Consider the following 22774-nt stretch of genomic DNA (forward strand, 5'->3'; position numbering starts at 1 on the left):
GCCCTGAAGAACAAACCGCCATTTTACAGACTTGGCCACCCCAGAAGGAGACAAGGATATCAGAAACTGAGGCAGGAGTCTTCCTCCACAATGTGCTAGGTACTGTGCTAGGATGCAAGGTGAGAATGAAACGGAATCAGACGGGCATCCTCGAGTGTGGAGGATTGGGTTAAAAATCAGAAGACAAGCTCCATAAGAACGGTTTGGGGGCAGAATTTTCTTTGGAATCAACGTCTAAATTCTCCAGAAAATCACTAGTCCCCTCCTCTCCCCCTTTCCCTGCTGTGTTATAAAAAGCATGTATTAGAGAAGGTATTAATGATGATAGAGAATCACAACAGCTTATAAATGATGAGCCAAAGCTCTAACAAAAAATACTTCTGGTTCTTGGAAATACTGAAATACTTTGTTTCAGCAATTCCTCCTTAACCAAGACAAGGAGGTGTGGGTGTCGAAGGGATCTGCCAGACGGATTTCAGGTGTAATTTCTAGTTAAGTCTAGAAGAAAGCTTTCCTGTGCAGGAGATGAGTCCAGTTCTTCCAATTCAGAGAGCTGGGAAGTCAACAGAAATAGAGAAACCTGGGAGGCTCCACACTTTATTTTCTTCTTGATGAGTTTAGGAAAGATGAGGTCTAACATTCCATCCATTTCTAAGCATCAAACCAGTGTCCCAGCCTTAATGATGTTCCATTTGTACCTTCTAAGCCACCCCTGGGGATTTGAAGTATGTTAGGCATGATATACTGTTATGTAATTGAGTTTCAAGAATAGGGAGGTGGGAAAACGCCTCACCTACAAGGGGAATAATTAATGAGCCAGGAGGGCATAAATTCTCTGAAGCTAGCTACCACAAAGCCTCTAACTAATAAAGATATTAAAGAAAAATTCAAGCTTAAGCACAGTAGGTTTAGATGTCCCTTCTTTCCCATAAAAAATAAAACTGGACCAAGAAGAGTTTTATGCAAGAAGCAAAAGAAGGCAAACTGAGCACAAAATAAAGCACAGGTATGCCAACACTTCAAAGAACACCATGGGATCCACTCAGCATTGAGCGAAAGAGACATTTAGCAACTATCTGGGACACAGATTGGTGGAGCCTGTCAATCTGGAAATTTCAGGGGTGTATCACTGCATTGGTATAGACAATATTTCTTACAATTGGAATAAAATAGCATAAATACAATAACAGAGCCCATGGTCTTCAATGGTAATGAGAAGCGGTCTTGCACTTCTCAGGGAATGACTATGGTCATACCATCTCTAGACAGAAGATTCAGTTTAACTCCTTGTTAAGGAAGAGTTTGAGATAAGGCAAGAGGTAAATAAAAGTAAAGACGAATTACTGCATCCATAAGGAAAGGGAGACTAACAGAGCATTTCATGATATTTCAGAACACCTAGACATTTAAAGACGAATCCTTGGGTGGTTTGTGCTCGGCTGCTAACTGGAAGGTTGGAAGTTTGAGTCCATCCAGAGGAGCATCGAAAGAAAGTCCTGGTGATCTCCTTCTGAAAAATTAGCCATTGAAAACCCTATGGAGCACAGTTCTACTCTGACACACATGGTGAGGTTGCCATGAGTGGAAGTCAATTCCACGGCAACTGGTTTTAGACATTTACATATAAAGATGGTTCTCTAAAGCAGTGGCCTTAAACTGGGGTACATGGAAATACAAGGCCCTTACAAGGCCATCAGAGTTTTGTTTTTTTTAGGAAATCAGTGTTCTGTTCCTCCACTTTCATATGTATTTTTTGCTGAAATTCATCTTCTGGCAACACCTGTGATGGAGAAATCTGTTCTCCACTCACACCTTCTCTTTCACAATTGCCCTTCTCCTTTACCCATTCTAAATCTTAACTACCACAGGGCACTGCTCCAAAGTGTAAAAACTCTGCAGTATCAAATAAAGTAACAATTCTAAATGTGCATGATTCACTGGAAAACAAATACTCTTGCAAGTCGGATAGTTGCCAATGTTTGCTTAAAAAAAAAAAATTGTAGGAAGTGCTGATATCAGCTGGTAGATTCATTAAAAATATATTTTGATGACAGACCATTGTGTGATTTCAATTCTAACACAGAATTAAAAGAATTGAGTAACACTGTTAGTTAAACTTTTTCCATTCCTACATACTTATTTGTAAGTTTTCTTAGTGTTTACATTAATATAAACAAAAATTAGAATTAATGCTAGATTTTTCCCATTCTAGTAATAAGTAGCATTCATCCATGGATATGTAAACTAACTGAAAAAAAATAACTATCTGTCTCATTAAGGGCTAGATTTCCAATAAATTTTTACTTTATAGTCAATAATTAATATTAACATTTCCAATATATTTACATTCTTTTCTTATTGGTTATATATGAATAATAATGGTAATGAAAACTCAACCCAGAAGACATTTTTTAAATACTTTGAATCTGTGGTGACAGAAAATTCTAGAAAGTTTTAAGTTTCAATTTAAATTCATATTTATTACAGAAAGTATGATACAGTGATCAATAAATGGATGTTGAACCGAATTTACTAAGGTATGTTAGGATAAAATTTTAGGAGCGAAGGGAATGGAAATATGAGATCATGGGAAAAAACAATTAAAATTTTCATCTCAAACTGAAGAACTTGTTCATGAATTTTTTTCAGTGGATGATGGTGGGTATCAAATAGCTATGGCATTCAGACTCCGTTGGATACATTCACAAGAGTTATGTGAGAGTCTGGTTTTTAAATGGCCCTATTTACATTAGAAATTTCATCCTTTGTCACTGTTTAAACCCATGACAAACATTAGATTTACAATGTAAAAAATGTGTGAGGGTTATACAGTTTTGCAAAATTCTTTTTAGGAGTACAGAAGAAAAGAAAAAAAGTAAATTGGTCCAAAATGACCTTTCGATCTAGCACTATACTCCTTTCTCCTTTTGTGCTCAGCTTATTTTTTTAAAAATATATCTAGGGCATTAAAGAAAATAGCCTGCACCATTTATTGTTTACAAGCAGCAGAACCTGTGCTAGCTGGTCACTTTATATCTAATCCTTACAACTGCTCTTCAAGAGACGTTAGGTAAATCTTCAATCTGCAAACAAGGAAACCAAGGCCCAGTGGAAGCAGGCTGCCATATCTTTCTCCTGCAGGCAGGCTACTGAGTTCAAACCACCAACCTTTTGGTTAGCAGTCGAGCACTTAACCACTACATCACCAGGGCTCCTTCAAAAAGTCCTGTCATGTTCTAATTACAGCAATCTACAGAGTAGGCAGAATTCTTATCAGTCCAGAAATCACCTTCACAGGATGCCCTCTTTGACCACTCCTCTTCCCACAAAGATTAGAGCTAATGCTTCTCCCCTTTTTGCAGTCCCCATCCTTATATATGCACCCTAGTTTGCCCTGGCCATGCTGGACTGTGATTTATTTACAAGTCTTTCTCTGCTATGAGACTGAGTCTTTTGAGGAAATTGTGCATTGTTAATTCCTGTCTTTGTAGCACCAAGTGAGGTGCCTAGCACCCAGTAGGTGCTGCACAGGTCCTTAGCTATTCCATCTGACCCATCTCTCCTGATTTAACTGTGGTTCTCAACTCTGCATGTCCATTTGAATCACCAGACCAAATAAATCAGAATCTCTAGGGTGGGACCCAGGCATCAGTACATCTGAAGGCTTCCCAAGTGGTTCCAATGTGCAGATAAGGTTGAGAATAACTGACTAGTGTTGATAGAGTGGAAGGGTAGCTCTGTGATATGAACCTGTAGTGGATTAATTACTTTTGTGTGTGGCCTTTCTACCCATGGTCTTGTAATTCCCAGGTGATTGGGCGGGGCTGTGTGATAGGGTAATTCTGGTCTACCAAGGGGATTGGTTAGTTTTGCCTTAAAAGAGAGCCAACTCCAGAGCAAAGAGGAGAATCCCACCACCTTCAAGGAAGAACAGCCAGGAGCTAGCGCATCCTTTGGACCCGGGATCCCTGTGCTGAGAAGCTCCTGGAAGCAGGAGACAAAGAGAGTGAGCTGTAACCCTGAAGATGCTGAGAAGTGGTGGCAGCAGAGATCTGGCAACAGGAGATGGCACAGTGGGCTTCCCGGCCCACAGAGAGGGAAGGCTGAGTGTCTTTGGGGAGAGGCCATGGGCCAGGGAAAGGGGTGCCTGTAAGCACATTTGGGAAGAGGCTGTCCTGATAAAAGACTTGTATCCTGAATGTTCTTGAGCCTGAACTGTAACTGTAATTTCCCTTATAATAAACCCCATGAAAGTGAGGATACTCTGTGAGTTCTGTGTGGCCATTGCAATGAATTATCAAACCCAGCAGAGAAGTAGAGAGTGCCGTGGGAGGGACGATTGGTGTCAGAATTGGTAAAGATGGCAGAGAGAGGTGGCATGTCTGAACCCTGTCTCATAGGAATCAGCTTTGGGGCATTGATCTCGGTTCTCCTTCCCCTTGTGAAGTTAGAGGAGGTCAGACACTGCCCCCAAACCGTTCTTATGGAGCTTGTCTTCTGATTTGTAACCCAATCCTCCACACTCGAGGATGCCCGTCTGATTCCGTTTCATTCTCACCTTGCATCCTAGCACAGTACCTAGCACATTGTGGAGGAAGACTCCTGCCTCAGTTTCTGATATCCTTGTCTCCTTCTGGGGTGGCCAAGTCTGTAAAATGGCGGTTTGTTCTTCAGGGCAATGGGTTCAATATGTATACTCTCTAGATAGCAGACAGACGAGCCATTCTATTATAGAACATTTCATGTAATCAGAGACCCACGTCTGTGCTGGGCCCAAGGAGTGGATGTGATCTTGGCCTTGAGAAGCTTCAGAAGACCAGGATGCCTGCAGGAGCTGGGAAAGTGCTACGTTCAACAGGGATTGTATGAGCATGTGTGTGCCTGTGTCTGTGCATGCCTGTCTAAGTGTGTGTGTGCATACTTAGGAAGTGAAAGGGGAGAGAATGGGTGGTGTCATCTCCTTCAGAGGGCCAGAGATAGATTAGGCTGGCAGGATTGCCTTCTAGGTTTGAGAATCAGATATTTGAGGGGAGCTTCCCTCCAAGGCCACCCAGAAAACAGCTTTATGCATCTGTCAAGCTGTTCTACTTCATAAGTCACCTCGCAATGACCCCTTAGTGATGACTGTACAAGGCAGAAAGAAAACCCTTGGCTGTCAGGGGCTGAGAGGAATTTCTAAGGCTCATGGGGATTAAAAACCTCTCTGTCGTGACATGAAGGGGAACGATGCCTTCTGTCGGTTTGTATTCAAGTGTTTCTTTCTGAGCACCAACTTCACTGATTTGATGGGAGAATAAATTAATTCCAGAGCCCCGACTTGAAATTTCCTGATTCTGCCTGTCTATTGTCTATCCACCCACATGAAGGAGAAACTTCACGATCCTTGTCAGTTTTCAAGTGAGCAGTTTGCAATTACACATTCTTCTAGGGAGGCTTTTAAAAGAGCTCTGAGGTTTTTCAATCATGCTTTTCTTCCTTAGATATTTGCCATTTTAATATGGAATTGCCTTCTTTGTATGAAAAAAAAAATTGCTCCCCTGGCCTGTAGAAACTTGATTTTCTTAACCAGTTGGAGCTGATAACTTTGATAGTCCCCACTTACACTTTACAAAAGAATCATTTATGACAACTCTTCACGTAACTCCTAAGGTGTCATATCTTATTTTTATATTGAATCTGCATTTTGGAGGGTATCTTAGGCTGGGTTCTCTAGAGAAGCAAAACCAGTAAAGTGTATAAATATATAGAGAGAGGGAGATTATATCAATGAAACAGCTCATGCAATTGTAGAGGCTAGAACGTCCCAAGTCCGTGGATCAGAGTAGAGGCCTCTCCCAAGTCACGCAGCTGCAGAAGCTGGCAAGCCCAAGATCAGAAGGTCAGAGAGCAGGGCTCCCTCTTACAGGCTCTGCAGATCGACGAATCCCAGGTTTGGCAGATAAGCTGACAGCTCAAGTCCCAAGAATGGGAGATGAGACGACAGGAAGCAGCTGCAGGATCCAGAGAGAGCAAAAAGCAGAACGTCTGCTTATATATAGATGCGGGCCACACCCCCGAGGAGACTCCCTTTCATCTGATTGGCTACTCACAGTATATTCAATCATGGGAGTGATTACATTAAAACACGGGGAATCGTGGCCCAGCCAAGTTGACACACAATCTTAACCATCACAGGGGGAATACAAAAAACTTCCCAATCTTTGATTCACTTTATAAAAGGACAATAGCTTTAAAAGACGTATAGTCACTGTGATAATATTATCTGCATTTTGCAGGCGAAGCAATCGGGAGACGGAGAAGTTAAGTGACTTGTTCCACATCATCCAGGACATGAGCCATAGGACCAGGCGAGGGGCTGGGCATTGATATCTTAATTTCTGGACAGGCTATCAACCTTCTTTTTAGAATTCATTCTTAGACTGCCTTTTCTCCTGCAGAGTCAGATTTATATATATGTATGATGTATGTATTAAGTGCTTTTACCCACTTTATCTCTTTTACAAGTATTTAAAGTTTAAAAGAGTTATTAAGAATCTGAAAGACCTCCCCTCCCCTCCTTCTTGCCTCTTAATATGTGCACAGTATTACACTACATGGAGTCCCTGGGTGGTGCAAATGGTTGACACGCTTGCTGCTAACCAAAAAGTTGGAGGTTCAAGTCCACCCAGAGGTGCCTCAGAAGAAAAGTTTGGCGATCTGCTCCTGAAAAACCATCCACTGAAAACACTATGGAGCACAGTTCTGCTCTGACACACGAGGGGTCGCCATGAGTTGGAATCAACTCAATAGTAACTGGTTATTACGCTAGATTATTCATGTGTGTGTGTGATAGAAAGATGAGAGACAAAGGCTGTATTGATGTCTTGAGGAAGCTTAGAGAAGCTTTCGCTATAGTGGAGATGCAATTTGTCAGTCTTTCTCTCCTTGTAGAAATCTTCATATGATATAAATCTCTCTAGGAATCCTCCCTATGTTTGGGCCCCCAGGAGGCAGAGCTGAAATTTAAGTCATCTTTACAGCCAATACCTCAAGCTTAAGTATGAGAAGAATCATTTCAACCAGGTAATTTAAAAGGAATCTTGTCTTCAGCTAGAGATTTATGGGAGGGGAAGTGTCAGCAAGGGCCTGAGCTTTTAAAGCTCTAGCTTTACTGCACCTGGTCATTCATTCCCCAAATGTCTTCACACCCGTTCTGGGAGGTGACTGAGCAGAATCCAGAGCACTCCAGCGGGAAGGAGACTGATGGGCCTTTTCCCATTACCTGTCTCATTTGTTTCTCTCTATACCCTGGTCACTAGGATGTGTCATTTCCTATGGTGTGCGGGGTAACAGGTTTTCAAAACTGTTATCACCAATTCTGAAACCAGAGAGAACAGAAGTTATGCTATTGCATAAAACTTCTCAGAAACCTGCAAAATAGAGTCACTTTGTTTTCCTGGTTTAAAAGATCAGTCAGTGAGTTGCTGCTTATTATTAACTAGCTTGGTTTAACAATCATACCAGGGAGTCAACTGAGATTTACAAATATTTACATTTACATTGATTCTATCTCCGAAAGTCTTCTTGAACACACACCTGAACTCCTTTACCTCAATCTGGAAATACTGAGTAAAGACAGAATGAATTCAGTGTAATGTAATTTATGTAAATCACTTCTTACAGGGAATTCCTTGGTGGGAAAGGTCAATATTTACTATCAAATAAAAATAAATACAACAGCGATCTGATCTTAAAATCATGTTTTCTCTACACACACTTGCACAGGCACACACTCCCCCCACCACCCCATGTGCACACAGGCAGACATGCACCCCTGTACTAAAGTTACCAGTAGTGTTTGAGGTCATTAAACTGAAATATAGTATTAAGAGCTCAAGGTGTGGAGTGAGCTAGATCTAGGTCAAATCCTGCCTCTGGCTGTGTGACAGTTTTCTTCTGTTAAGCAATACCTACAGTAGAAGGGTTAATGTGAGGATTAGATGCAATAATGTCTTATAAACCAGGACTTCTCAAACTCTAAAGTGCATACAAAAGATGTACATGTCACTTTGGTAATAACATCTGCATTTTGCAGGGGAGGCAACCAGCAAACAGAAAAGCTCAGCAACTTGTTTCAGATCATCCACTACATCCACAGAGCCACGATGAAGGCTCTGGGTATCTTGCTAACAGAGCAGATTCCAATTCAGTAGGTCTGGGGTGAGACTTGAGATTCTAAATGCCTAGGTGATGCTATGCTGATAGTCCATGGACCAAACTTTGAGTAATAAGGCACGTATTAAAAATTTAAACTGAAAACCAAAATTGCCATACAGTGGTCCTACAAGCCAATTAAGAGAAGAAATCTGAGAAACAGTTTTGTCTGGTGACCAAGGTGAGCATGGCACAAACTCAGCTTCTCTAGGTGTGGAGTGCATGAAACATTTGGGGAAGGTTGTGTCCTATTCTTTCATGAGCCTCTGCATGAGGAGTTGCTAGACCAATTTCCACTGACCTCCTGAGAATCAGCCAGGGACCATCTGAACCCACATGAGAGATGATAAGTTGAAATGCCCCAGACACTCTTACCTGTCATAGTCTTGGCAAATCTCCCCCACAGCCACCAAGGCCTTCAGGTACTCGTTGGGTTGATAAGGGTGGATATAGTGCAGGGAACAGCTGTTTCTGGGGTCCCCGTTTGAGGCAGTGAAATCGATAGCTACCTGGAAGAGGAAAAGAGGAGAAGGGGTGGGTGTCAAGTGGGTGCATCTCCTAGGAATTGTGATTAGCCACAAGAGAGACATGGCCACAGATGGAAAAAAAGCAGCACATTACATACCCAGGCCAAAAGGAAAGTTAGAGAAGAAATTAATTAGCTAAGAAAACTAGTTAGCAATTTGGTTACAACCATCTTTGTGGTCTCCTTCCTCCCCGCTGCCTCCTCCCTGCCATGCTTTCTCTTCTCCTTCCCCAAAACAGAACTTGAGAATGAGTCTAGGTTAGAAATGCCAGCCACTGCTGACTCATGTCACCAAGCAGCAAGAATAATAGTAGAATATCTCTCAAATTCACATTTCACTAAGAAAAGATTTCTCTGTTCTCTGGGTAGGACAACTTCATCTCTGAGGCATAGGTAAAATCCCTTAACGTTGAAGCCTGTGTTAAAGACTTGGCTTATGTAGATAAAGCCATTGTCATGTTTCATGAGTGGCCAGTTGTAGGACATGTGTTGATCTGGTTATAAAATATGTTCTGCAAGAAGCAGCTTCATGTAAGGCATTCAACTTTTTGGACCTCATTCATGTAAGAATTCTTACCTATGACCAAGAATATGACTGACTACTTATGTCATTGTGAGTGGGAAATGGAGAAGTCAAATCTCTATCTTACCAATTCTTGTGTGCTGTCGAGTTGATTTCAACTCATAGCAACTCCAGGTAACAGAGTAGAACTGCCCCATAGGGTTTCCTAAGCTATAATCTTTACGGAAGCGGATTGCCAGGTCTTTCTTCTGCAGAGCTGTTTGATGGGTTCGAACCACCGAGTGTTTAACTGTTATTGCTGCCAAGGCTCCCTATTTTACCATGAAGTAGTCATTATTCTTCACCTTCTCACATTTTTTCTCCCTTTCAACATCATACCCATCTAAATAAAAGTTAACTCATGAAACACTTCTTTAACAGCAACAACAATAAAATGCTTAAGCCTGGAGGGTGTTAAAATGAGAAAGCAGCATTTCTTCCGACTTCCAACATAATCGCCATCTAAATAAAGTGTTTAATCCAGCAAACACTTCACAAAAAAATCCTTAAGCCTGGGGGGTAGGTATTAAAATGAGGAGTCATAGAGGAAGAAGGAAATATTCATGTTGCACCTTTCCTTTCTCTCTTGGGTTCGGCAATTCCATTCACTGAAAAGCTCTCTTTTCTCTTATGATCTTGTGGATAGGAAACGTTATTTGTGTTATATTTGGCAAAGTTCCATTATAACAGATTACTAGAATGCCCCACTGGATTTATTAAGTTGGGGTGTTGCTTCTAGAAGGACAGAGAGAAGGTGCCATGTGCTTTGTTTGCATTTCTTAAGGATCAGCCTATAAGAATAAAGTTGATGGAAAAAAAAAAATGTAACCTTGAAATCAAATCAAAGTGACTGAAGAGAAAAGCAATAAACTAATAAACAATAGTTCACTTAAAGCTTTTTTTTTCTTTCACAAAATTATTTTTCCATCACTGATTTCTTTTTTCCTTTTCTTCATCACCCCTCCAAAGGACTACAGGTGAAAATAAATTTAGATAGGATTCAAATTCTGTTTTCAGAATACATAGATGTTGTAAAGAAGGGGATACCAACTGATAATAATGCTAATATTAACAGTGTGCCTGAAGGAAAGGCCATGTGAAGAAAAATTACCTAGTCCCTCCCTGACCCTTAGATGTTCATAGTTTGATTTAAAAAGGAGGAAAGAAGAGAGGAGTAACCTTTGTTGAAACCCTACTCTGTGTCAGGCACTGTACTAATTGCTTTACAGACATTATGTTATTTAATATTTACAAAACTCTGGGAGATATTATTATTCCATTTAATGATGAAGACACTGATGCTCAAAGGTGCGGATGGTCATAGGTAATAGGGGGGAACTGGGTTTAAATCCAGGTCTATATGGCTCCAAAGACTGTGCTCTTCCATAACACCCAAGAGAACATGTATTGTCAATATACCAAGGCTTCTTATGCATATGAAGACTCCCCTAAAAAATGGAGGGATTTGGCCTTGAGGCAGGCAAACCAGCGAAGAGGTTACTACAGTAATTTAGGAGAGATAAATAGCCTTGACTAAACAGCTCTTTGTGCCCAAAGCAATTATAAAATATAGGAAAAGAACAATTGAAATATGTGTGTATGTGGTGTGTATGTGTGTGTAGACGTGTGCAGACACGACACACAATGGTGGGAGGATATGCTACTGAGGATGACTGGAGGTGACCAAAGAGGACCAGTAAAATCGCAAATCTTCTGAGATGAGTTTCAGCCTGAAGGGGAAAGCCAATCCACTAAAAAAAATGATAGGAAGGCAATAGGTGAAGGTCCTTTTAATCAAGGATTGTGATTAAAAAAATAAACCAAACTAGTGGTGGGAGGAGTCTACAGGTATTTTGTGAACAGAAGGAGGTGTGAAACACCCTGGGGTTCATCCATGAGGCCCTGATCAGACAGAAGTCCAAACACAAGCACATTAATTCTGAGAAAACTTCCCCAAGGGGAATGCTCAAGAGGCACTTGAGAGACAGTATTTGAAGAAATCATACATCTGGGGACCTCTGAGTAAACTCAGCTCAACCTCACAGGGCCTTTTTGTCCCAATGAGACACACTTAAGAGATAATGACACCTTGCATGTACGTACCTAGTGTTTGAAAGATAAAAGCAGTGCTTGGAAGGCCAGGTGTAAAGCCACCTCTTTCTCTCCTATTCAAGAAAGCATTTTAGAATTCTAGACAGTGTGAGGATGTTGTTATGGAGACAGCCTTGATTCTGCTCTAATTTATCTAAAAAAGTAAATTATTGGCAAATGTTGATATTTTACTATTAATACAGTGATGCGTACCCTGTGGCTCACCTCACTTTTATTTAGGATGCCCTTCGTAATGGATCACAACACTCCTCACAACTAAAGGCATCAGACTTGTGTTTCTAGATACTGCAGTTGAGACTATGCCAGAATGTGACATGTGCTGAGTACCTGACTGAGACTCCTAAAGGTTCAAGAGTATTCTGTGATGACAAAAACATGTTGCTGACTTGATATAAAAGCAGAGTATGATTCAGGTATATAAAGACCAAAGAGAAAAGACCTCTATAAAGAAAAATGGCAACTCCATACACAACAAATCTTCAGGAAACTTAGTTGTCTCTCTTCATCGTCCAGGCACGGGCAAGAGTCTCTAAGCAGACATCAAGCAGCAGCATCTGAGTATATCACTTAGATGAATATGTGGCAGTATCTGGTGAAGTCCGTGCAGTGTTTGGATAAGCATACATAAATTTTGACAACAACATATTAAAAAAAATCAAAACAAAACAACAAATCACAGGGCCAGGACTTGGGTGAGGCAAGAGAGGCATGCAAAGCGTAAGACTCAGGGAGACACTCATTCTCAGCTGACTCTACACCTGCACGATCCGGAGCCTCTTGAAATTTTGCACCCTAGGCACCTCTCTTTCTTCACCCTTGTCGTTTCATTTCTACCAAGTCATTTCATTTCTATCAATTCATCCCCCTCAGGATTGGAATAATTCCCTCATGTGTAACAAATAAGAGTGGGACAGAGATGATAGTGACAAGGGGATTATGACTGTTGACATTAAGGACAGAAAATGAATCAGATTTGATGACCAAGTGAATGTGGAGTTGAGTGTCAGAGTAAGCGAACAGTCAGGTTTCTTTGGAGATGGAAAGTATTCTATCTTAAGTGTTGTGCAACGATCTGAAGGTCATTGTTAGAAGACTGGTATTGAGTTGCCTGTTCTTGGTGGTGGTGCACAGACATAAAAACATGCCTGGTGGAAATTTTACTTTTTTTCTACAGTCCTTTGAGGTTCTGACTTTGCTCATGGGAATGACCCCTGTGGATGTGACAACCATGGAGACTATCCCAGCTAAGGTGATTCCGATATAGCTCTGGAGGATGGTATGAACTTAAAAATTAACTAATGAAAAAGGAAATAAACCAGTGGTCCTTACCACCTGTCTCTTTCTGTAATTCTTTTGCTCATAACAAAAATATTTTATCAAGTGACTAGACAGAACAGAAAATGGGCAATCTTAAGTACATGGCAGGTAAAAGATTTTTTTTTTTTTTCTTTCTGGCAAGTGATGGTTTCTAAAGTCTCCTGTTGAAGCTGGAGATAAAACGTCTATCTTCAGGAGGTGGCCTTCTCCCAAGAATTCTCTGTGCTCGTTAAAGGAAGCATTAGTAGAAAGAGAACAGAGTGAAAGGGTAGGTTTATTTTAAAAAGCAACAGGAAGACAGTGAAAGATGGGATTAAGTTGAGAAATAAAAGCAAGAAAATGACTGAAAAATGCCACTTTGTGGAGGTGGATGCCGACGCCTGATTTCCTGAATGTCCGTTTGTGAGTGGAGCTACCACGTTTTCATTTTCTGATGGGAAGCTTTTACGAAAGCCCGTGGTTCTGGTACGAGGTCCAATCTTCTCAACAGGCAGCTGGAGAACTGGCGCCTGCTGCCCTCCCTTTCTGCCCAGGAGACCTTTCTTATCATTAAGCTGAGCTGTGAAGAAGCTTTGCAAAAACCTGCAAAGTAAGAACGGAAAATTCTCCCTCTATGCCCACCAGGGTCCCCAGTGCTGGAGCTGCTGCTGGGAGAAGGTAGGAAGTGAATGCTGAGCATCTTTCTTAAACCAAGGCTTCAAACTAGCTCCTTCTGGTTCGAACCCTTGTTGAGAATTTGCATTTCTAATAGGTTCCCTGCTGAGAATTTGTATTTCCTCCCCAGATATGCTGACTCATAATCTGCAGTTTAACAAGATTGCCAGGTGATTCTTATGTATAACTTCCTGAGAACTTGTTAGAAACGCAAATTCTCAGCAGGGATTTGAACCAGAATGAACTATTTCAAAGCCCTCGTTTAAACTTCTTACATGAAACAACCCACTCCTGAGATCCTTTCCCCTCATGTGGCAAATGGGCCATTTGGGAACCTCTTGGATGTTTTCTAAGAGAAGCCTCTGTGAACTGACCTCAGGCTATTTGCTGAATCTCTCTTATCATCTTATCATCTACCTTGGCAATATCAACTGCTGGGGCAGCTTTTTTGGAGCCCTGGTGGGGAAGCCGAGACGTGGTGGTGCAGTGGTTAAGAGTTTGGCTGCTAACCAAAAGGTTAGCGGTTCGAATCCACCAGCCACTCCCTGGAAACCCTAGGTGGCCTTTCTACTCTGTCCTATATGCTAGCTATGAGTTGGAATCCACTAGATGACAATGGGGGTTTAGGGCAGCTTTTTTAGATTTGTACACATTCCAAGGAGCCTTGGTGGTGCAGTGGTTAAGAGCTCAGGTGCTAACCAAAAGGATGGCACTATGAATTGACCAGCCAGTCCTTGGAAACCCTATGGGATAGCTCTACTCTGTGCTATAGGGTTGCTATGAGTCGGAATTGACTCCATGGCACCAGGTTTGTTTTGTTTTTTTGTATATATTACAAAGAAAGGTGACCCAACAGAATGCAGACATTGTTGAACAATATCATTACTATCACACACAAGTAAAATTTTGCTAAAGATAATTAGAAAATGGTTGCAGCAGTATATCGACAGGGGACTGCCAGAAATTCAAGCCAGATTTGGAAGAGGACATGGAATGAGGGATGTCATTGCTGATGTCAGATGGATCTTGGCTGAAAGCAGAGAATACCAGAAAAATATTTATCTGTGTTTTATTGACTACACAAAGGCATTAGACTGTGTGGATCATAACAAATGATAGATAACATGGTAAAGAATGGGAATTCCAGAACACTTAATTGTGCTCATGCAGAACCTGTACATAGATCGAGAGGCAGTCATTCGAACAGAAGAAGGGGATATTGCGTGGTTTAAAATCAGGAAAGGTGTGTGTTTGGGTTATATCCTTTCATCATACTTATTCCATCTGTATGTTCAGCAAACTATCCGAGAAGATGGACTATATGAAGAAGAAGGCAGAATTAGGATTGAAGAAATACTCATTAACAACCTTCGATATGCAGATGCCACAACCTTGCTTGCTGAAAGTGAAGAGGATTTGTGGCACTTACTGATGAAGATCAAAGACCAGAGCCTTCAATATGGATTACACCTTAACATAAAGAAAATAAAAATCTTCACAACTGGACCAATAAGCAACATCATGATATATGGAGAAAAGATTGAAGTTGTCAAGGATTTCATTTTACTTGGATCCACAATCAACACCCATGGAAGCAGCAGTCAGGAAATCAAAACACACATTGCATTGGGAAAATCTGCTGCGAAAGACCTCTTTAAAGTGTTAAAAAGCAAAGATGTCACCTTGAAGACTAAGGTACACCTGACCCAAGCCATGGTATTTTCAATCTTCTCATATAGATGGGAAAGCTGTATAACGAACAAGGAAGACCAAAGAAGAACTGATGCCTTTGAATTATGGTGTTGGTGAAGAATATTGAATATACCATAGACTGCCAGAAGAACAAACAAACCTATCTTGGAAGAAATACAGCCAGAACGCTGCTTAGAAGCAAAGATGGTGAGACTTTGTCTCACATACATTGGACATGTTATCAGGAGGGGCCAGTCTCTGAAGGAGGACATCGCGCTTGGTAAAGTAGAAGGTCAGCAAAAAATAGGAAGACCCTCAATGAGATGAATTGACACAGTGGCTGCAACAATGGGCTCAAACATAGCAATGATTGTGAGGATGGCACAGGACCAGGAAGTGTTTCATTCTGTTGTACATAAGGTTGCTATGAGTCGGAACCCACTTGATGGCACTTAACAACAACAACATACAATTGGATCTATATAATGAGCCTTTTAGGTAGAGCTCTGGTGGCTCAATGGTTAAGTGCTCGTCTGCTAACCGAAAAATTGGTGGTTTGAACCCACCCAAGAGTTCAGCAGGATAAAGACCTGGTGATCTGCTCCCATAAAGATTACTGTGTGGAAAACCCTATGGGGCAGTTCTAATCTGTCACATGGGTTCACTAGGAGTCGGAATTGACTCAGTAGCACCTAACAACACCAACATTGTTTAGTCTGGACCTTTTCTTAAGTGATAGGTTGAAATCTTGTTCTTTATTTCCACAAACTCCATAGGTGGTAGAGAATAGGCACCTAGACCAGATAGGAAAGACCCCTGAAGTCACCTAATCCATTTCCTGGAACCTGAACAATTTCACATAGTTCCTTGCTTATTGGGTATATCTGGCCCTGTCCTGTCCTTATAATTATCATTTAAAAGGACTTTTTCATAGTCTAAAGGAGATACTGTGATTTACATAGCCCTAATTTACTTTTAGATTATTTACAACTTGTCTCTGTGATAATCAGTGTTTCAATGAACATCTTTGTGCCTCTGGAAAAGCAATAACTTTCAAAAGTAACCTTTAATTCTTTCACTATTTTCCTTCCAAATACCTTATGGCGTCTGTCTCTTCAGTGCTGTCTATAATTCTGTATTTGGTGTGTGTGTGGAATTCTAGTATCTGGTTTTATTTTTAGTTGCTGTGCCATGCGCCAAACATATTGAACCAAATCTTTCTCCCTGTAGTCTCTGTTTCACCTCCACCTACCTCCTCCAAGACTGTGATGCAAGAGTTGCTCTAGAGTTGTGAAGACTCAAGGATTCACATGAGCCATAAGGATTATCCTTAGGGGTGTCCTTGACCTCCTAAAATTGTGTGCGTGCATTTTCTAGCGAGAACATACATGTCATGTATCAGGTTCTCAGATCATCCAGGTTACCAAAAAAGAATAAAAATCATTGACTAGGGCTCTTTTTAACATCACTTATCTCTTTCCCTCCACTGTGTCTTCTCCCCTGCTTATGGTCAGATTCTAGCCTAGAATCTTTCTTATGTAATCCTCAAATTGCCACACTGCTTTTCCACTCTTGCCTTCCCTTCACTGTCAACCTTCTTGAATAAAATATTTATACCCATTGTGTTCATTCCCTTACCCTTGTTTATATCTTAAATATTTGGCCTCTCCCATCTCATTCTGCTAAAATTGCTCTTTCAAAGATGCAACACCTATGCATCAAACAAGTTAACCATTGCTTTTTACTCTTCACCCTTTGACTTCTCTTGAGTGTATGGGATTATTGCCCTCCATCTTGTAACCTTTTCCTCTCTGGGCATTTTAGTTACTGCCCGCTCCTGGACCTTCTTCTCTTTCTCTTCTCTTATTGCTTTGCCATTCTTTCCCTCGACGTCAAATAGAGGTCGTTTACCATTTTCTGTCATCAGAATTCTTCTCTTTAGCCATCTCATTCAGGTCCATATATATGCAACCCCCACCTCCCTCCTGAAATCTAGGTCCATATTTTTAAGTGCCATCTCCACTGGATACCTGAAAGTACCTCCAACATGTCCAAAAACAAATTCATCATCTTGTCCCTCAAAAGTGCAGATTTTTGTAATGGTCACATATCCATGAATAGGACCACCATGCTCTGTCCAGCAGGCACAAACACTTTGAGTCATTCTGGACTCATGGCTCTCCTTGCTTTCAGTCTCCATGTTGTATCATAGGCCAAGGCTTATCGACTCTCTTCCCACAATGCCTCTTCCTACTGCTACCACTCTAGACTTTTTAAACTCTTATTACTGTCACCAGGACAGTTGCAGTGGGTGTTATCTCCTCTTGCTTCTTCTTTCAGACTACCTTCACCATTATCCATGCCTTTCACCAAATGCTCAGATTTACTTCCCCAAAGCACAAGACTGAGCAAGGCCTCAACGCCCTGCTCAAGATTCTTCTGAACTTTCCCATATCCATCAAATTACCTCAAAATTCGCTAGTCTGGTTTTCAAAGACTTTCAAGTTCTGATCCCAAACCACTTCCCTAAAACTCCTCCAAATATATCTGTTTATTGGTATTAACCCAAGCAAGGTTTCGCATTTATTGTTAGAATATATATACATATATATAAAAATCCTGTTGCCATTGAGTCAGTTCCGACTAATAGTGACCCTATAGAACAGAGTAGAACTGCCCCATATGGTTTCAAAGCTGTAAATCTTTATGGAAGCCGACTGCCACATCTTTCTCCCACAGAGTGGCTGATGGGTTTGAACTGTTAACCTTTCAGTTAGCAGCTGAGTGCTTAACCACTGGGCCACCAGGGATATAGATGTATGAATATTTATGTTCATGGGGTGCTTTTTAAAGCAAAAATCTAGTATCATATTTACTCTCCTAATTTCTTATTTTTCCTAAACCTAACTCCTCTTTAAGGTTTAGGGTTCAATTCATCACAATTCAACAAAAGTATCTTGAATACCTACTACACATCATCCTGGTATCTGAAGAGAATGATGTCCCATCTTTAACACTCAAGGCTAGACCAGAGGCACCCAGCATCTGTGGAAGACGCAAAGGCTTTCTCCTAACTCTTGTTTGTAATGTGCATTGGTCAGTGTCTGGACAGGAAACCAATGGCCACTCAAGAGAGGTGATTGAGGAGAGTTTAATAAAGGGGCAATTCACAAAAGACAAAGGGAAAATGACGAGAGAGAGGGGGAAGAAACAATTCCTAGGACTTAGTAAGAGTAGTATCTGAGGAGAGAACACCTAGCAGGAGCTGTGGCCTTCTATAGAGTCTCTACAGTCACTGCCTAACCACAGCCAGACAGGCAAAGAGTTGGGGGAATACGTGTCCCAACTTCTCTCTCTCCTCCCATTCTCTGATCTCTGGCTGGTGCTTCCCATTGGCCAAACCCAACCAAAAGCTAAGGGCAGGGGAGTCCAGCTGTGGTATCCAAAGAGGCTGGCCTCCTGGCACAGAGGAGGGAGGAAGAGGGGTGAAGAGTAGATCTGGAGGAGGAAATGGAGAATTTCCAGAACTTTATGTCACCTCTGGCTCTTGGAGGTCTTCTTCCAGGGAGACAGAAAGTTAGTCTTGGCTAAAGCTACTGGCTTGCTGAGGAGCCAGGGATCATGTTATGAGCCCATGGAAGCTTCTACAGGCCTCAGAGGTGCAACAACTGCAACAAAACACCCTTTTTATTCTCTCCCCTCTGCTTATCTCCATGTGAGGAAGCCCTCTTTTCCTCACTTCTCATTTCTGCCACTTTTTTGTGTTGCCAGTGGTTTCAGTAAAAATACTGGGCAGATAATAAACACTTATAGATGAAATTAAACAAGACATACTAATTTTTATTAACAGTTTGTATTATAGCTTATAATTTACATTAGCTTGCATTGATTGAGCAATAAGAAATTAATAATGAGAAAGCTGACTTAATTTTGGAGGAAAATGATGTTGAAATGACAGGTATTTTTTTCTTTAATATAAAGCTCAAAATAGAATATATAGCAACACTCTTCTGAGTCCCTAGCCTGAACCCCTACAGGAGGAAGGGCTTCGGGCAGGCACTGTTGATGGTCTGCCCCTATCTCTTTAGCATCCATCTAACACACTCCTCCTCTTCTCATTCCTTGCTACACACTGCTCTCCCCCGTCCACCCACCACAGGTCCATCAGTGGGCACCGGGGGGAGCTGAGAAGCTGTGACTGGGGTGGGGAGGTGAGAATCCCTGAGGTGGTAACTTCCAGTGGGGCAGGTCAGCAAAAGTGAGAAAGAGGGGGAAAGTGAAGCAGGGAGGGCAATCGTCTATGTCAGGTAGGCCACACAGACATCTGTGAGTCAAGATGTGGAGCTAGGGTCCCTCTGGGGTTAAATCTCTGGTTTTAGTTGGGGTCGATTATTTGCCACACCACTCCAAGGACAAATCAAGCCTCTGAAGGTTGAATAAAGAGCTGTTCAAGAGCATGGGATCTATAGAATCTAAAACAGACTCAAATCAATAGAGCTTTCCCCTGAAAACCTATAAATAGTTTCCTGAAATCACTCCTTTGCCTACAGTCTTGGGAAACTATTTCTTGTAGCTCTCCTTGATGACATTGCTATCTTCTCTACTTCCATCTGCATACACCCAGAGCAGTGATGAGCCCACAGGCCAGGTAGAGCCAGGTGTGTGTGCCTGCAATGAATATGCTTTCTCCTTCTGTATGTGCCAGTGTGCGTGCAGGAAGATGGGATGAGTTGTCATTAAAGAACCTTAGTCTTTAAAGAAATTGTCCAACTCTATAATTAACTCCTGTAAGTATTAGGGGTAAATGAAATGCCCTGAGTTTAGGCAGGATGGAGGTAGAACCCTATGAGATTAGAGCAGAGGACAAACCTCTAGCTAGGGAGAGGCTGGCCCATTAAACAGCCCCTTATCTCTTTCCCTTTGGAACTCCCCCTTTTAGTCCTTGAAGCATTACCATCCCTGGGCCGAAGAATACATTGGTCCAGTCTATTCCCCTGGGATCAAATCCGGACAAAAATTAAACCGATTTTCCTTGCTTTCCTCACATGACTGAGCCTATCTAGGGAGCTAAACAGGGCTGAGCTTCCTGCATGCACTTCTGCAAGATGAGAAACATGCCATACAAATTGTTTACATCCATGTCCATTTCTCATGGGTTTTAGCAGATTTATCTTCTGCCATCTGGAGATTCTGTTTCTGGAGGTCACATCTGCTCAAACCTAGTAGTATTTTGAATATTAAGTCTGTGAAAGCAAATTGGGTCAGGGACAACGGACACAAAATCTCTGACACACACACATGGCCCACCTGGGCACTTTAAAAAGACCCAGCCCGCCCACCCACATACACATTACCCAAACCAAACCAAACCCATTGCCATCGAGTCAATTCCCACTCATAGTGACCCTATAGGACAGGGTAGAACTTCTCCATAGGGTTTCCAAGGAGTGGCTGGAGGATTCGAACTGCTGACCTTTTGGTTAGCAGCCGTAGCTCTTAATCACTGCACCACCAGGGCTCCAAATACACGTTAGGAGAGTATAAATATCTTGGGCTCACAGATTATAGGACAGAATCCTCAAACTATCCACTGAGTCTATATACCAGTTCTACTTCTCAACCTTGATTTCAACCTGGCTCTTCAATCTTCGGAATTTACCTTTCGTTGCTCAAAGAAACATTTGGATGGTTTTCCTTGGCACTGACCCTTAGCCATAACTTTGATGTTTGTGTTCTGGCCACATGAACACAAACTAGAGGCATCTTGCTTGGCTTGGTAGGACTGATTAGCAAGGTTCACTTCCTTCTTATGCTCCTGACCAGGGGATGGGATCTGGCAATCTATACCCTAGCTCATGCGTCATATAGTTACTAAAAGAATTAGGAGTGTTTCTCAAGTCACATATAGTTGGGTGGCATGAATTTCCTGATATGTCATTGAAAACCATACTCACAGGAGAAAATAGGAGTGTAGACTCATTTTAAAAACAAACATGATACTATACAGTATTTCATCAGTAAGACTTGAACAAAGTTGACTAGGGTCTTAATAGGTTTTTTCCCTTGTTTTGCCGCAACCCTAACACTGTTTTCCACCCCTTGCTCCCTGAATAAGAACAAATGTGGAGACAACTTACTGTAAACTGGATTTGGCAACCACCCATGATGTAGTCCAAGAAAGAATGCATCTTGTGGATCTACAGAGGAGGAGGAGGAAAGGAAACCAGGTTAGTAAGAGCATGATCTGTTTGCTCACAGATTGGAGGTCTGAGCTTTGGGGGCAGGCTGCCAAAACCAGAGGAAGGAACAAGGAAAGATCCGCAGAGGAAATATGGGTCTGTTGATTTTATTCCATTAAAGGAGAGAAAGCAAGCAATGCTTAATACAGATAGGCCTGTGAGGGCTGCACATACCCATCTTTTGCTCCTTCCATTCCCTCTTTGGTTTATGCATGATTTTAATTAGCCTCTCCCTATAGACTAAAAGCTATATTTTCAAGGGTCACCACTGTTGTGAAATTAATAAAGTCTCACATTTGGCTTCTGTATTGCTTCCCCGTGCCAAAGTCCCCATCTGATAATATCTGTAATACAGCAAGTAATCTAGATTGGCAGTTTCTTTTTTTTTTTTAATTGTACTTTAGGTGAAGATTTACAGAACAAATAGTTTCTTATTAAACATTCGGTACAAATATTGTTTTATAACATTAGTTAACAACCTCACAACATGTCAACGCACTCCCTTCTCGACTTTTTTTTTTTTTTTTGGTGAAAATATACATAACCAAAGATACACCATTTCAAAAATTTCTACATGCACAATTCAGTGACATCGATTACGTTCTTCCAGTTGTGCTGCTATTCTCACTTCAGACGGAGGTTTACAGAACAAAATAGTTTCTCATTAAACAGTTAGTACACATGTTGCCCTATGACAATGGTTAACAACCCCACTACATGTCAACACTGTTCCTACTCAACCTTGGGTTCCCTATCACCAGCTTTCCTGTCCCCTTCTGCCTTCTAGTCCTTGTCCCTGGACTGCTGTGCCTCATTAGTCCTGTTTGGTTTTAAGTGGCTGTCCAATCTCCGGCTGAACGGTGAACCTTGGAAGCGACTTCACCACTGAGCTAAAAGGGTGTCTGGGGGCCATACTCTCAGTGTTTCTCCAGTCTCCTTTAGGCTAGTAAATCTGGTCTTTTTTTTGTAAGTTAGAATTATGTTCTACATCCTTCTCCAGCTCTGTTCAGAACCCTCTGTTTTGATCCCGGTCAGAGCAGTCAGTGGTGGTAGCTGGGCACTAACTAGCTGTACTGGACTCAGTCTGGTGGAGGCCTTGGTAGCTGTAGTCGGTTAGTCCTTTGGACTAATCTTTTCCTTGTATCCTGTTCTGTTCATTATCCCTTGCTCCGGAAGGTATGAGACCAGAGGAGTGTCTTAGATGGCTGCTCACAGGCTTTTAAGACCGCAGACGCTACTTGCCAAGGTAGAAAGTAGAACACTCTCTTTAAACTGTATTATGCCAATTGAGCTAGATGTTCCCCGAGACCATGGTCCCCACAGCCCTCTGCCCAGCAATTCAGTCCCACAGGGAGTTTGGATGTGTCTATGGAGCTTCCATGGCCTTGGCTTGGACAAGTTGTGCTGGTTTCCCCAGTATTGTGTACTGTCTCACCTTTCACCAAAGATACCACTTATCTATTGCCTATTTAGTATTTC

At 41.7% G+C, this 22774-nt stretch overlaps 1 protein-coding gene across 3 annotated transcripts in view; it reads right to left on the minus strand.

Moving 5' to 3' along the window:
• Nucleotides 1-22774, minus strand: part of CPNE4 (copine 4) — a 669181-nt gene that overhangs the window by 25650 nt on the left and 620757 nt on the right. For all 3 annotated transcript variants that reach the window (XM_004381399.2, XM_004381400.2, XM_004381401.1), the window contains 2 exons: nucleotides 21194-21253; nucleotides 8569-8702 (listed from right to left, as the gene is read on the minus strand). In XM_004381399.2, coding sequence (XP_004381456.1) covers nucleotides 8569-8702; nucleotides 21194-21253 — 194 coding nt within the window. The remainder of the gene's footprint in view (nucleotides 1-8568; nucleotides 8703-21193; nucleotides 21254-22774) is intronic.

The sequence above is a fragment of the Trichechus manatus genome, unplaced genomic scaffold, assembly GCF_000243295.1.
Source record: "Trichechus manatus latirostris isolate Lorelei unplaced genomic scaffold, TriManLat1.0 scaffold00084, whole genome shotgun sequence".
Lineage (NCBI taxonomy): Eukaryota > Metazoa > Chordata > Mammalia > Sirenia > Trichechidae > Trichechus > Trichechus manatus.